We start from the raw sequence: 14,548 nt of genomic DNA, 5'->3' as shown, positions 1-14,548 counted from the left end.
TTTTATCGTATGTACTATATTGATATTGATATTGATATTGATATTGATGATTGTGAATTACAATTATTGAGTTGTACCCTTTTACACCAAATTTAAACCACTAGTCATGTGACTACCAAGTGCAAATTTAAGCTAGAATTTGACTGATAACAAAAAAGTACCTCCAACTTCCAATTCTAATCATATTTTAGGTCATAATTGCAAAATGATTGAAACTTTAGGGATCTGCTTATAATATTATCCAAATTGTCACCTCATGATTTAAGAACACTATCCTTTTTTCCATAATAATAAGTATAGCTATAACTATACACCAAACCAAAACACGTTGGCCGTACCTTCCTTTGTTCTCACTTCATTCCATTCTACACATAAAATAACTCCTTATAAACAGACCTTCTCAGTTTCATTTTCATTTTAAGTTCTGTTTGATTGTTTATATTCTTATTATTATAAGTTTATCGATCGAGAAATAAAAATGAATACTCAAATCTACAGATCCGCTTCACGAGCCGCTAGGTCCTTTCTCTATTCGGCTTCCAAAATCAACAAACATGTTGTCTCAGGTGAGTTTTATATTACAGTTTAAAGGTTCACATTCACATTCCATTGTGATATATAATTTTACATTTATTTATGTGTGTTTTACATTGACATTATGTAATGTGGATCTAATAGATGGTTGTTTTTGACAATTATGACACTACGTAGATCAGATGTTAATATTATATATCATCTACTATATCAAATTTGATTTGGATATTTTGATTTTATGTCCGTTGCATATTCTGTATAACTGTACGCTTAACGTGTTGATCTGGTTCAATCACAACAATTTCAAAGACGATCTTGTTCCTTGGCATATATGGCCACGTTGGAGATTTTTACGCTGTAAATGAATAAAAATGTTAATTTCACTATGACAACATTCACATTATGGATTTGTGGCTGCATGTTTTTTTTGTATACAGATGCTTTGTTTGGATTTTAGTATACTCATTAGTTCTTGATCTGTATTCTGTAACATGAAGATGCAAAAATTAGAAAACTTTTTAACCAAATATCGATAACATACATACGAACTTTACTCTATTCGTATGTCTTTCACTTGAAGAAGGACGAACCGCAGCTGCTGCAGCCGCAATTTCCTTCAAAGGAACGTTGCCACCTCTTGCTTCTTTCGCCAATTCTTCAAACACATCCAATAAATGGATTGCCGGAGCACTTGCAGTTCCAGCCGCAGGTTCAAATTTACTAATTCTATTATATTTCTGATCTTTTTCTGACCATAACTATCTTTTTATAATACATGTAAATGTAAATAAATTATTGTAGCATACATGCTTCAAGATCAAGAGGCTCATGCAGCACAGGTATGCAAATAAATGCAGATTTTATGCAAATAATTGTAGTTTAGATATAATTCCAAGTATAACTTTTCTTGCCTTCGTAGATGGAACGAACATTCATTGCAATCAAGCCAGATGGTGTACAACGAGGGCTGGTAGTTATTAATTCAACCATCAAATTATATATGCATGCATTTTTATTCCTTGTATATATTTATAAAACTAAATCATGTCAATGAATTTTAGATCAAATAGCTTTATAATTACTGTTTTCTAGATTTCAGATATTATACAAAGGTTTGAACGTAAAGGCTTCAAACTTGTAGCAATTAAACTTATAGTACCTACAAAGGCGTTTGCCGGGAAGCACTATCAAGATCTTAAGGACCGGCCGTTTTACAATGGCTTGTGCAACTTTCTTAGCTCTGGTCCTGTTATTGCAATGGTAGGAATTAATATATCACGATATTTCTTAAACTATATGTTTGGTGAAGAAACAAAACAAAATTACATGATTGCCATTTCACTTATGAAGGTTTGGGAAGGAGAAGGTGTGATTACATATGGGCGTAAACTTATTGGAGCCACAGATCCACAGAAATCGGAGCCTGGAACCATTAGAGGTGATTTGGCCATTGTTGTTGGAAGGTACCGATTTTGAGTTAAGCTCTTAAAAGTATGGAATTTGCTAATAACGGTCCTAAGGGTTGTTGTTCACATGCTTTAAACTACATTAATATAACTGCCATGTACACCTCTTTAAAGCGCGTTAATGACAATCCTAAGGGCCGTCGTTACCAAAATCCTAAAAAGTAATTATAAAAAATTCCTTTCCTAAGTTGTTATTACATCTGTTACAAGATATTGATGAGATTGAGTATGTGTCTTATGAGACATTACAAAAGGATTATAATTTAGACGTTGGTCACATTATTTGCTTTTGTTATGTAGGAACATAATCCATGGAAGTGATGGTCCAGAGACCGCCAAGAATGAAATCAACCTATGGTTTAAACCAGAGGAGCTCACGAATTACACGAGCAACCAAGAAAAATGGACATATGGTGTCAACTGAGAGATGCACATAATCAACACTAAACCGAGTATTATTATGATTTGAGATGTCATCCTTGCAATTCCAAAACTTTGCTTAATTTTGAAAAATAAAGCACATGTAATAAGATGTATCAAATTTATATTGTTGTCAAATAGTTGGGCTTCACTCTGTGTGTGTACGAGTGTGCAGAAGATCATCTTTTATGCCACTTATCTACAAGGAAAAAATTCACCCTATTAATCGAGGTAACGATTGATCAATATCCTTGCCAAATAATTGACACCATATTAACACAAACATGTACAGTAATAAAGTATACGACTAGTTACACATTTGGTGAGGATATACGATTTACAGGTGCTGGATACTGGGGCGTGCAAGGCGTTAAGGGCCCAAAAAATATATCTTAATATTACATACCTTGATTAATTTGTTAATTAACAATATAAAAAATTAAAAAATAAATACATAATCAAATCAATGTCGAATACTCCGGAATTCAATACTCTGCTCCAATGTAAATACATAAACAATATATATCTGAAAAAATTTCGTATAAAAAGGGTTCATTTTTATTTATCAAACACGACCCATAAAATTGACCAGACGGCCCTGACAATTTACCCAGTTCGTAACATCAAGACACCTAAAATCTGTCGCCAGTTGCAACTTAGCTTCACGTTGACATTGTCCGTTCGCAAGGTAAGAACCCTTTTTGATAGTTTCCAGCAGCTAGATTACAAAATTGTAGCGTATGGAATTAACCTAAAATTTAAATCATAAACACAACAATAAACACGCGACCTGCACACGTTCAAACTTAATTCACATTTAAACTTAATTGGATACTTTAGGGATGAGTATGGGATTATTTGTGTTTCATGACTGTTTTTGTCGTGTTCAATTAGGAGTGATGAAAACAAATAAAATGATTTAACACATGGATTATGTCACGATCGGGAAAATTTCAACTAATTTTAAACCAAACTCTCGAAACGATTTCATATCTTTAACACGATAAGCAAAGTCTGTTAGGTTGAGTCTCAAAAATTGTGAACTGTTTCATATAATCAATTGACCTTCGACTGTTCTCGACGATTCACGAACAACTATTTGTAAATAGATATATATATATATATATATATATATATATATATATATATATATATATATATATACATGAATATTAATTGTAAATATATTTATTTGAAAATATATATATATATATTTAGTTATATAATAAAACCTGATATTAAAATGTATTTATATATACATATAGTATATGGAGAATAAATAATTGTCGAACCTTTTTGATCAGGTTTCAAAAAGTTAATGATTGAAATAATAAAATATATTTAAGCTAAAAATTTGGCAATTTTTAGGAACACTTTTTATACGTTAACTGTTTAGCAATGGACACGAAATAATATCCGCTTTAAACTGTCGACAGAGAGGACAAATTTGAGGCTGCTAAATCAATTGAATTATTAAATTAATGTTTTCGTTTCAATTCCCTCAATCAATTAATGTCAGATCAAGAAATATACTATATATATGCAGTAACCTATGGGATATTATCATCCACTATCTATTTCTATCCATATAATATATACTCCCGTGACTAGTCACTGTTTCTCCTTTCAATTCTAATCTAACCAACCAACTAATATATATATATATATACATATATATACATATATATATATATATATATATATATATATATATATATATATATATATATATATATATATATATATATATAATAGACATGATATAGATATACATATAACACATTCCTTCTTCTTCTTTTTCTCATCACCACCTCACTCTCTTCGCCTTGAAACCACTTTCACTCTCCGTATTATTTTCTCTTATCAAACCAACTTAACAAACAACTATAATGGAAGAACCATATCAACCGAACTCTATCTTTCAACCCCAAATACATCTTTGTTTTCTACTTCCGTTTTCTGGCCGAGCAAACCACCCTTCACCATCCTAACTATCCATCACTACCACTTTCGGTACATAAAATTCACTCAACATAAAACCCATCAAGTTCTATTTGATTGTTACGGTTACTACAGTCATGCTTATTTGGATCACCACTTAGAACAACCTGCAATCACAAGACCCATCGTGATCCACCACTTTAACTATTCGTTTTTTTGTAGACTACCATTTAACCATCTAGATAAATATACATATACCTATTATATGATTACAACTTCCACCTTGTATCACCTCCAAACCATCACCATAATCATATATAATTTAAGTTCCTGTTTCCTGTACTTCGTGACACCATTAAATCCATCATGCACCACGACACCATCTCTCTCTTTGTGCAATGATAACCACCATTGTTTTTTTTTTTTTTCTTCTTTCTGCAAGTAACACCATTGAAACCCACCTGCGAATCAACCTTATGCTGCAACCATAAGATCGACAACCACAACTTTCAACTACAAACCCACCATCGTGCACCCACCATTACAACTCATCGCCACACTCTCTATCTAATAACTCTCTTATTTTTCGGTTTTCCATCAAACATCAAGAATCACCATCGCCAACCCCTTTCTCTCTCTCTATATATATATATATACTCTCACTCTCCTGTTTCATGATTATGAATAACCACAACCCATCGTGAAATACTAATGATCCCTCTATTAAACTGCTGCAGCTTCGGTTTCGTCCAAAAATCTCTCATGAGAAGAACAAGTCACAACCTTGGTAAAATGGATAATATTGTATTATTATATCATGTTATCAACTTCCAATTAATCAATACATGAAGGACAAGACAAGTTTGTGAATCATGGTGGACAGACACCAACCTCGAAACCCCACATAAAGATGTAACCTTTCAGCTAATTAAAAATTCGATACATATAAAAATAGAACGGGGTTATTTAATTTGCTGTGGGCCGAAAACTTTTAGAATTCTGTTGGGACTAGAGGTTTAGATAAGGAATAAGTAATAGGATAATAGTCATAATACATAAAGCAGATTACTGATGTTTTAATAATTAAACAAGTTCGTTTCTTTTACTTGTTAATGGGTGTAGTGGTGGGTCCTTGTTGCTGTAGGAAATAGATACTAGAATCAGGTCATAGATTTTAAAAAACTAGTGTTAGGATTTGGTGGATCTAATTAATTGAATATATGAATTAATAAAGTGGGCTCCTATAAATTTAAATGGGCTACCTTCTTTTAAACTAGTAATGGATTTGGTTTAGGCTTAGAAGATGGATTATGATGATGATTAATAAGAACGTATGATGATGATGATTCAATAATTAAACGATGATGTACAGCTGATTTGAAAGAAGAAATGAAACAGATGGTTGAATGGTTAAGGGTGTTGGTTTGAACGAGAGGTTGAGGGTTCGAGCCTCGACTGTGACAAATTTAAAAAAAAAAAAAAAAGAAGATGAAGTAGAACAGACAGGATAAAATGGCTAAAGATAGATAGAAACGGAATTAAATTAGGAAAACTGATTAGCTTGGATGGTTTGTGGTATTATCGGGTTAGCGGGACGTCGCGGGTTCAAACTCGGACTTGGACATATTTTTAAGGGATACTTCTTTGAGGTAGTTATTTATTTATTATTATTATTATTATTATTATTATTATTATTATTATTATTATTATTATTATTATTATTATTATTATTAAAATTATCATTTATTATTAAAGATAACATTTTTATTTTCATTACTAATAAAGTTATCATTTTTATTAAAAACTATCATTTTATTTATCATTATTAGTATTATTATTGTTTTATCATTAATATTATTTTTATTATTACTATTATTATTTTTAGTATTATTATAATTATTATTTTTAGCAAACAAATGTTATCTATATAAGAATATATTACAAAACAACTAATACTACATACTAATATGTTTTTAACTAATATATTACCAATTATTTTGATAAAACTTTAATTAAATTATATATCATATATTTATTATAAGTATAATTATATTTAAAGATACTAATTGTAATAAATTATGAAACATAAGTAAACTTAGTTGACCAAATGGAATATGTGTTAATATATATGTAACTAATATAGGTTTGTGAATCCGAGGTCAAACCTACACTTGTTAAATGACGTAATATGTATTTTTACTACAAAATACAGTATGGTGAGTTTCATTTGCTCCCTTTTTAATTACTTTTGCATTATATATTTTTGGGCTGAGAATACATGCGCTGCTTTTATAAATGTTTACAAAATAGACACAAGTACTTAAAAATATATTCTACATTGAGTTGTACCACTGGCATACTTCCCTGTAGCTTGGTAACTACTATTTATATGGGTATTGTAAACGCGAATCCTGTTGATAGATCTATCGGGCCTGACAACCCCAACCGGACTGGACGACCAGTATTCAACGGTTGCACAGTACTTCGTTTAGTAGGCTACACTTGGTACGGTGTAGGGAGATTTCATAATAAAGGGAATATGCGACGTTGATTAAATGTTAAGTATGGTTACCAAGTGCTCAACCACTTAGAATATTTTTATTAAACATTTTGTATACATGAAATCTTGTGGTCTATTAATATATGGAAATGATTGTTATGATAAACCTATGAACTCACCAACCTTTTGGTTGACACTTTTAAGCATGTTTATTCTCAGGTACGAATTAAGTCTTCCGCTGTGCATTTGCTCATTTTAAGGACATTACTTGGAGTCGATCATCGCAATGGGACCAAATGTTGAAGACTTCGTCCAGGTGGATAAGGTCTGGGTCTTTACAGGTGGTATCAGAGCGGTGGTCGTAGCGAACCAGGTCTTGCATTAGTGTGTCTAACTAGTAGTTGTTAGGATGCATTAATGAGTTTGGACTTCGACCTAGTAGTTGTTAGGTTATATTAATGAGTCTAGACTTGAACCTGGTCTACATGTTAAAAGTTTTTTTGCTTACCACCATTTGTCGAAAAATATCTACTTATCATTGTCAGTCTCGACACGTCTTAATGCAAATATTGCATAGATGATGTACAGACAAATTCATATCCTATCACATTAAATCTTGTCTGACACGTTTCCTTAATTCCCTCCGTAATCTACGAGATCTTCTGTAGTATACATAGATATTCTATGTAATTAGAATATCATCTGATATCCGAAATTCTTTTCATATCGGAGACCCTTTATCTAAGTGTACGAAATGGAACTCACCACTAGTTCACCCCTCGGATTCCGATATGGATTTTCACTCGAACTCTAGAGACAACGTCACTAGAATGAATCAACCAATCGGCCATACCCAATTTATCTGATGGGTTCATAGTTGACTTAACCAATGGAGACGCGAAGAAGGCGATCCCTTCCACCAACCGAATTCACCTCTTGGTGAAGAACCTGAGGCACTTACCGGTGAACCTATCCGAAACACCATTTTTAGCCTCATCTCCGGGGTAGCACGTCACGATTATCTTCTATCTAAAATTCTAAACCTTATTCATCCGCTCGTTCAGACCGACAATCATCCCGGAGTAATAGAAGAAGTCAACAAGCTTCGCGCTCGAGTAGTGGCTTTGGAAAATATGGTGCAAAACTTATCAGCTTCAGCAACATCACCGGCACCAACAGTACCACCAACAACCTAAGTTTCAACATCCCATGCCTCAACATCTCATTCTGTACCTCGAGTATAATCATCGTTCTACATGACGTTCTACATCATTTATCTTCGTTCGACATGGCGATTATGTAATCTCTAATGTTTTAGAGATTAAATATTCTTGTTCTAACGGTAAATCAAATGAGTTTAATATCATATTAACTCATAAAATCCATAATTACATCTGAAGAAAATATATATGTATATATATGTTTTCATAAAGATTGTAATTAAAATTTCTTTTGTACAAACTATTAATGATGAAAATATTTTAACGGGTAGGTAATACTCGAGGAATATTTAGATTTCACATTAATAAGTTGCATTGTACATTCTTTGAATCTGATTCAACAGTCATTACTATTCTACTCACATCCACAGCTATACGAATCCGTTCACCACAGAGTAATCATTTTCATTCAATTTCATAATTGGATTTTGACTTATCAAAATTCAACAAGTGACATAATGAAGAAAACATTGGACAAATAAAATTTGTTAGAAACAAACAATTTAACTATGAGAATTTTGTTAAGAATCCACGCTAACTGTTCCTAGCTAACTGGTTACATTTTATTTATCGCAATTTAATTATCGCAATTTACATTCTCGCAATTTTATTTATCGTTATTTAAATTCTGTTATTTATTTTACGCACTTTAAAAATCGGGACACATGTACACAATACGTCGGATTAATTCTGAGAAAATAAGTTGTACACGGGTCATGATACGTATTTATTAATTCGAATATTTGGTACATCCTAACACAATAAGTATACAATACATTTTGATAAATCCTAAGACAATACGTACACAATACGTTTTAGTTAATTCTAAGACAATACGTCTACAATACGTCTCTGGGTTGATGCAAAGACAATACGTATACAATACATCGTGGGATAATTCTAAGATTATATATATAAACCGATTATTGGACTACCAACATTGGACAATTAAAAAAATGAATTTAAAATACTGATTATAACATATGAAACTAAACAATTCTTCAAGTTTGCCACTTGATTTCATCTTAAACCTCATTTGAATCTTGACGATTCCAATCCATGTCCAAATCTTTTATGATTCTTGAAAACACCTCGATCGAGAGGATGAACCAGCTGCACTTCATCTACGAAAGAAAAGATTGATGCATATAGTTATGCACCTGAAAAACCCTCGAAAACTGAGTAAACATTTAACACGTAGCTGTGCTAATTCCTTTAGTGTTATTATTACCTAAAATAATTTGGTAATCCCTTTCAAAGTAGCAAATTTTGTCACAGCTCCAGCAAGTCAACTCCGACTTTTCATCCGAAACAACCTTATTATAACCTTGATATATATGTGTAATCTTTATTGTTACTGGGGAACCTTTTTATATTCCACCATATTACCATCAGCGTTTAATTATCTAAAAACACAATTCTCCTGAAACCACCTCGGTTTGATAATCGATGACCCAAATCCGTTAACTTTGAAAATACTGATGAAGCAGCATGTTGTAGATGGTCTTAATGGCCAAAAGTTGATGATAAAGAAGGAAGTGTTAGGAACGCTCGATAGAAAATTTGGTACTGAGAAACGGATTGAGCTAACCATGAAGGAGACCAAGGACAAATACAAGGAACAAACTTTGTATTCAAAGAAACCAGGTAATTCTGGATCCAATGAAATCTTCAGCAAATATCTTGCTCCTCATTCATGTTAAAATCTTGCGGAAATTTTTCCTTATCAACTTTTGAACGTAGAAATTCCAAAATATCATCATAAATATCTTCGATACTTCTGATGATATTTTCATAAATATTCTTGTCCGAAATTATCTACCTCTTCGTGTTTTCTGTAATTCATTATATTAGAAACTTCTGTAAAATCTAAGTATAAATTATGAATGAATTGTGGAGAAGTGTTGGGAATTGAAGCATGGGTTAGTATAATATAATGCGCTTGGCCAACGTGATTATATTACAGTAAGTCATGCTAAATTTCTAATGTAACGTGATGATGATTCACAAACCCTATCTGTAGAGACCCGTCCTAATCCATCCGGACGAAGTCCACATCGATTATAAATGATTCACAACAGTTGATTACATCGTGAGGTACTTGACCTCTATATGATACATTTTACAAACATTGCATTCATTTTTAAAAGACAACTTTCATTTCATCGTAAGTTGACAGACATGCATACCATTTCATAATATATCTAAACTATAAATAACTTGATAATATTCTTGATAAACTCAATGACTCGAATGCAACGTCTTTTGAAATATGTCATGAATGACTCCAAGTAATATCTCTAAAATGAGCAAATGCACAGCGGAAGATTTCTTTCTTACCTGAGAATAAACATGCTTTAAAGTGTCAACCAAAAGGTTGGTGAGTTCATTAGTTTATCATAAATAATCATTTCATAAATTTAATAGACCACAAGATTTCATATTTCCATTTCTCATAAACATACGTCCCATGCATAGAGACAAAAATCATTCATATGGATTGAACACCTGGTAACCGACATTCACAATATACAATTAAGAATATCCCCATCATTCCAGGATCCTCCTTCGGACATGATATAAATTTCGAAGTACTAAAGCATCCGATACTTTGGATGGGGCTTGTTGGGCCCGATAGATCTATCTTTAGAGTTCGCGTCAATTAGGGTGTCTGTTCCCTAATTCTTAGATTACCAGACTATATAAAAAGGGGCATATTCGATTTCGATCATTCAACCATATAATGTAGTTTCAATTAATTGTGTCTATTTCGTAAAATAGTTATAAAAATTGCGCATGTATTCTCAGCCCAAAAATGTAAAGGGTAAAAAAGGCAAATGAAACTCACGCATATAAATATTGTAAAAAAATTAATAAAGCATTTGCATGTATTCTCAGCCCAAAAATGTAAAGAGTAAAAAGGCAAATGAAACTCACCTAATGTATTTTGTAGTAAAAATACATATGACTAAATTGAACAACTAAACAATGCAGGGTTGGCCTCGGATTCACGAACCTATATCATTTGTGTATTTATTAATACATATAATCGTAACCGAACAAATTTAGGTATTATTATAAATTGTTATTTTAGTAACTTATATGTTTCATTAATAACTAAATTAACTATTATTATGTTATATACTTTAGATAAATAATTAGTATTTATTATCTAGATTATAAATGTTGTTATGTGATACATATTAAATATATTCTTATATAGTTATTTATTTGATAAAGTAATATTGATAATAGTAAATAAAAATTTGTATCTTTTATGATAATAATAATACTAAAAATAATTAGATTTAGTAATGATACTGATATTACTAGTTTTGATAATAATACTAATAATAATAATAACTATAATAATTTTTAATATTAATGATAATGGTTTTAATCCTAAGGATACTACTAATAATAACCTAATTGATAATACTAATAATATTACTTATAATAATAATAGTAATAATAATAATATTAATGATATTTAAAGACTACCTCAAAGGAAGGGTTTCCCAAAAAAAATCAGCCCATGCCCGGACTCGAACCCGTGATCTCTAGTTCAACCACACAACACCCTAACCTTCCCTTCTGTTTCTACTTTTCTGTTATAATTTGTAACCCGTATTTATTTAACCGATTATCCATCTCGCCCCAATTTAATCATGGCCCAACATCTAATCAGTCCATTAATTGATTTAGTGACTTGGCCTTCATTTACACCGTTCAACAGATAGCTAGAACCCAACACAAATGTACGGCCCCAAAACGAATAACAAAAACTCGATGGCCCAAAACAAAAATAGATATCCCGTATCATATTCAATTTACGAGTGGGGTCTTCATTACCCACTTGTGTCCACCATGTTCAATAAAGCTGGCCACTATAATAATAATTTATGTTTGCTTGTTCTCTTCTGCTCGAACAGAAAAAAGGAAGGAATATATATATATATATATATATATATATATATATATATATATATATATATATATATATATATATATATATATATATATATATATATATATATATATATATATATATTTACAACGGTTATTAAATAATAGGAAAAGAAAATAGGTGAAGTGGTTATTAACTAATAGAAGTAGTTGCAGCCGCCGCCGTTTGATTGAATATATAACAAGGAACAAACAGAAAGTTGCAGCTGTAAATAATGGTGTTTGTCGATAGTGGGTTTTGGTGGTTCTTAATGGTTTTCGAAGGTGGTTTTCTTCGTTGACAGGAAACAGAAGCAGCTGTTTATTCAACAGTTTGCAGTCGTGTGTTAATTGGACTAAAGTGGTGTTCTAGACCAAAGTAGAAATATAACGGTAACCAGAGGTGGAATGACAGTAACATCGTAGCAGGTATATACGAAGTAGAAGAGAGGAGAAAAAAAAATTATACTGGAAGAGAGAGAGAAGAGAGAGAGAGAGTAGGGAGGTGGTGACGGCAGTAGCATCTCGATAGCATTTTATAGAGGTGTTTCATGTTGGTGATGGTTATGGGTTTAATGAAGATGGTGTTTGGTGACGGTTTAAAGGTTATGGTGGTGATCATATAAACAGTCGACGATGGTATTATATAAGATGGTGATTGTTCACGTCATAAATAGAAATCGAATGTGGTGCTCGTGGGTTGATGTAGCCGGTGGTTGGTGATCATGAAAAGTAATTGAGAGTGGTGGTGGTGTTTAAATGGTGATGGTTATTCACGTAGATGGAAATGGTGATCGATGGTGATCAATGAACCGGAGGGTGTTAATGGTTTATGCAGGGATGTATATGTACATATATAGAATGTAGATAGAGAAGAAAACAAAAACCAAAGGAGTTGGTGTGAGTGTGTGCTGTCAAATATCAACATCAATATAAATTAGTGCAATTGCAATGTATCGGTTAATAAAAACAGAATGATAAATGTCAAAGGTTTAACATCCACTTGTAAGAAAATATATAAAGTATATGGGAAGATATGATATGTCTAGCAAGAGTTAAGAATATATATTCTCACTTGATCCCACTTGTTTAAAGAGAAAGAATTGTTTGTTGGTAAAAGGTGGTGGTAAGTAAGAAACAATTGATTGTAGACACTAACTAATCTGAACTGGATCACAAGTTGTCGATTCAGTTAGCTGCAAATGTCCTACGAAAAATAGCAATACCATCGATGCCACCATGAAGAACCATTGTGTGATGTACGAGCACTAATTTGACATGATTGGAAGATTAGTATATTACTTATTATTAGTGTTAGTATTTAATATTAATCAATGGGATTATAAGTCATGACCTCAATTTATATAGTGATGCTAAAGAGGAGAAGGTTTTGTTTGGTGGCATGGTTCTTTCCTGAATTAAAAAAAAAATGAGTTTTAAAACTAAAGTGCATGGACCATGTCATGGTTAATATTAATGTTTACGCCACTTGCATTTAAATTATTCCAGTTGTTAAAGTTATCTTTATGGGTTTTAACTTATTGAGATTAATGGACAAAAATTAATGTTACATTATATATTATACATATAAATATGAATACATTATTAATTTTTAAATTTTCTCACTAATTTACATGATAGTTCATTAATGTATTTATTTTATAATATACTTATTTACATATATATATATATATATATATATATATATATATATATATATATATATATACATTTCCATTTACGATCAAAGGTTCGTGAATCGTCGGAACTGGTCGAAGGTCAAATGCATTCATGAAAAATAGTTCCAACATTTTGAGACTCGGTTTAATAGACTTTGCTTATCGTGTCAGAATCATTTACAAATTAAGTTTAAATTTGGTCGGAAATTCCCGGGTCGTCACACTATCCTCATCATGTGTCATGTTACATAACTCTTTCATTCTACTTAAGCTCTAAGCATATCACGGAAATATTTCCTTGATATTTCTGTTCTTCCATAATTCCAACAGTTGCTAATAAATCGTGTTATTACATTTTCCTTCTAATAAGAAGATTTTCTTAAATCCCTTGAATTCCGAAATTCAACAGTAACTATGTCAAAAGTTAAAGACGAACCTCTATTTACATCATTTCACTCGTTTGTGACAGCTTCACTCGTACGCTTCACATAATCGAATCCTTTTATCTATATTACCCAATAATGATAAAACTCTATTTATCAACTCATATTCATCATGAAAATACTTTTATTGTTAGCCATGACCACCTCATTCAAATTTCGGGACGAAATTTCTTTAACGGGTAGGTACTGTCACGACCCGGAAAATTTCGACTAATTTTAAACCAAACTCTCGAAATGATTTCATATCTTTAACACGATAAGCAAAGTCTGTTAGGTTGAGTCTCAAAAATTGTGAACTGTTTCATATAATCAATTGACCTTCGACTGTTCTCGACGATTCACGAACAACTATTTGTGTGTATATATATATATATATATATATATATACATGAATGTTAAT

The 14,548-nt window shown here is 31.6% G+C and overlaps 1 protein-coding gene across 3 annotated transcripts; it reads left to right on the top strand.

Annotated features, from left to right (window-relative positions):
• Positions 1-476: 476 nt before the first annotated feature.
• Positions 477-2,424, top strand: LOC139898604 (nucleoside diphosphate kinase 3-like). 3 transcript variants are annotated; one of them, XM_071881358.1, is made up of 7 exons: positions 477-566; positions 1,115-1,243; positions 1,336-1,373; positions 1,454-1,504; positions 1,627-1,794; positions 1,885-1,997; positions 2,301-2,424. In XM_071881358.1, exons 1-7 carry the CDS (start codon positions 479-481, stop codon positions 2,422-2,424), a joined length of 711 nt encoding a protein of 236 aa, XP_071737459.1. In that variant the 5' UTR covers positions 477-478. The 3 variants fall into 3 exon arrangements, with proteins under 3 accessions (XP_071737459.1, XP_071737461.1, XP_071737460.1); XM_071881360.1 differs by having other exon boundaries at positions 479-566; positions 1,139-1,243; XM_071881359.1 differs by having other exon boundaries at positions 479-566; positions 1,118-1,243.
• Positions 2,425-14,548: the final 12,124 nt, after the last annotated feature.

The sequence above is a fragment of the Rutidosis leptorrhynchoides genome, chromosome 3 (assembly GCF_046630445.1).
Source record: "Rutidosis leptorrhynchoides isolate AG116_Rl617_1_P2 chromosome 3, CSIRO_AGI_Rlap_v1, whole genome shotgun sequence".
Lineage (NCBI taxonomy): Eukaryota > Viridiplantae > Streptophyta > Magnoliopsida > Asterales > Asteraceae > Rutidosis > Rutidosis leptorrhynchoides.
This window is presented reverse-complemented; position numbering and strand designations above follow the sequence as displayed.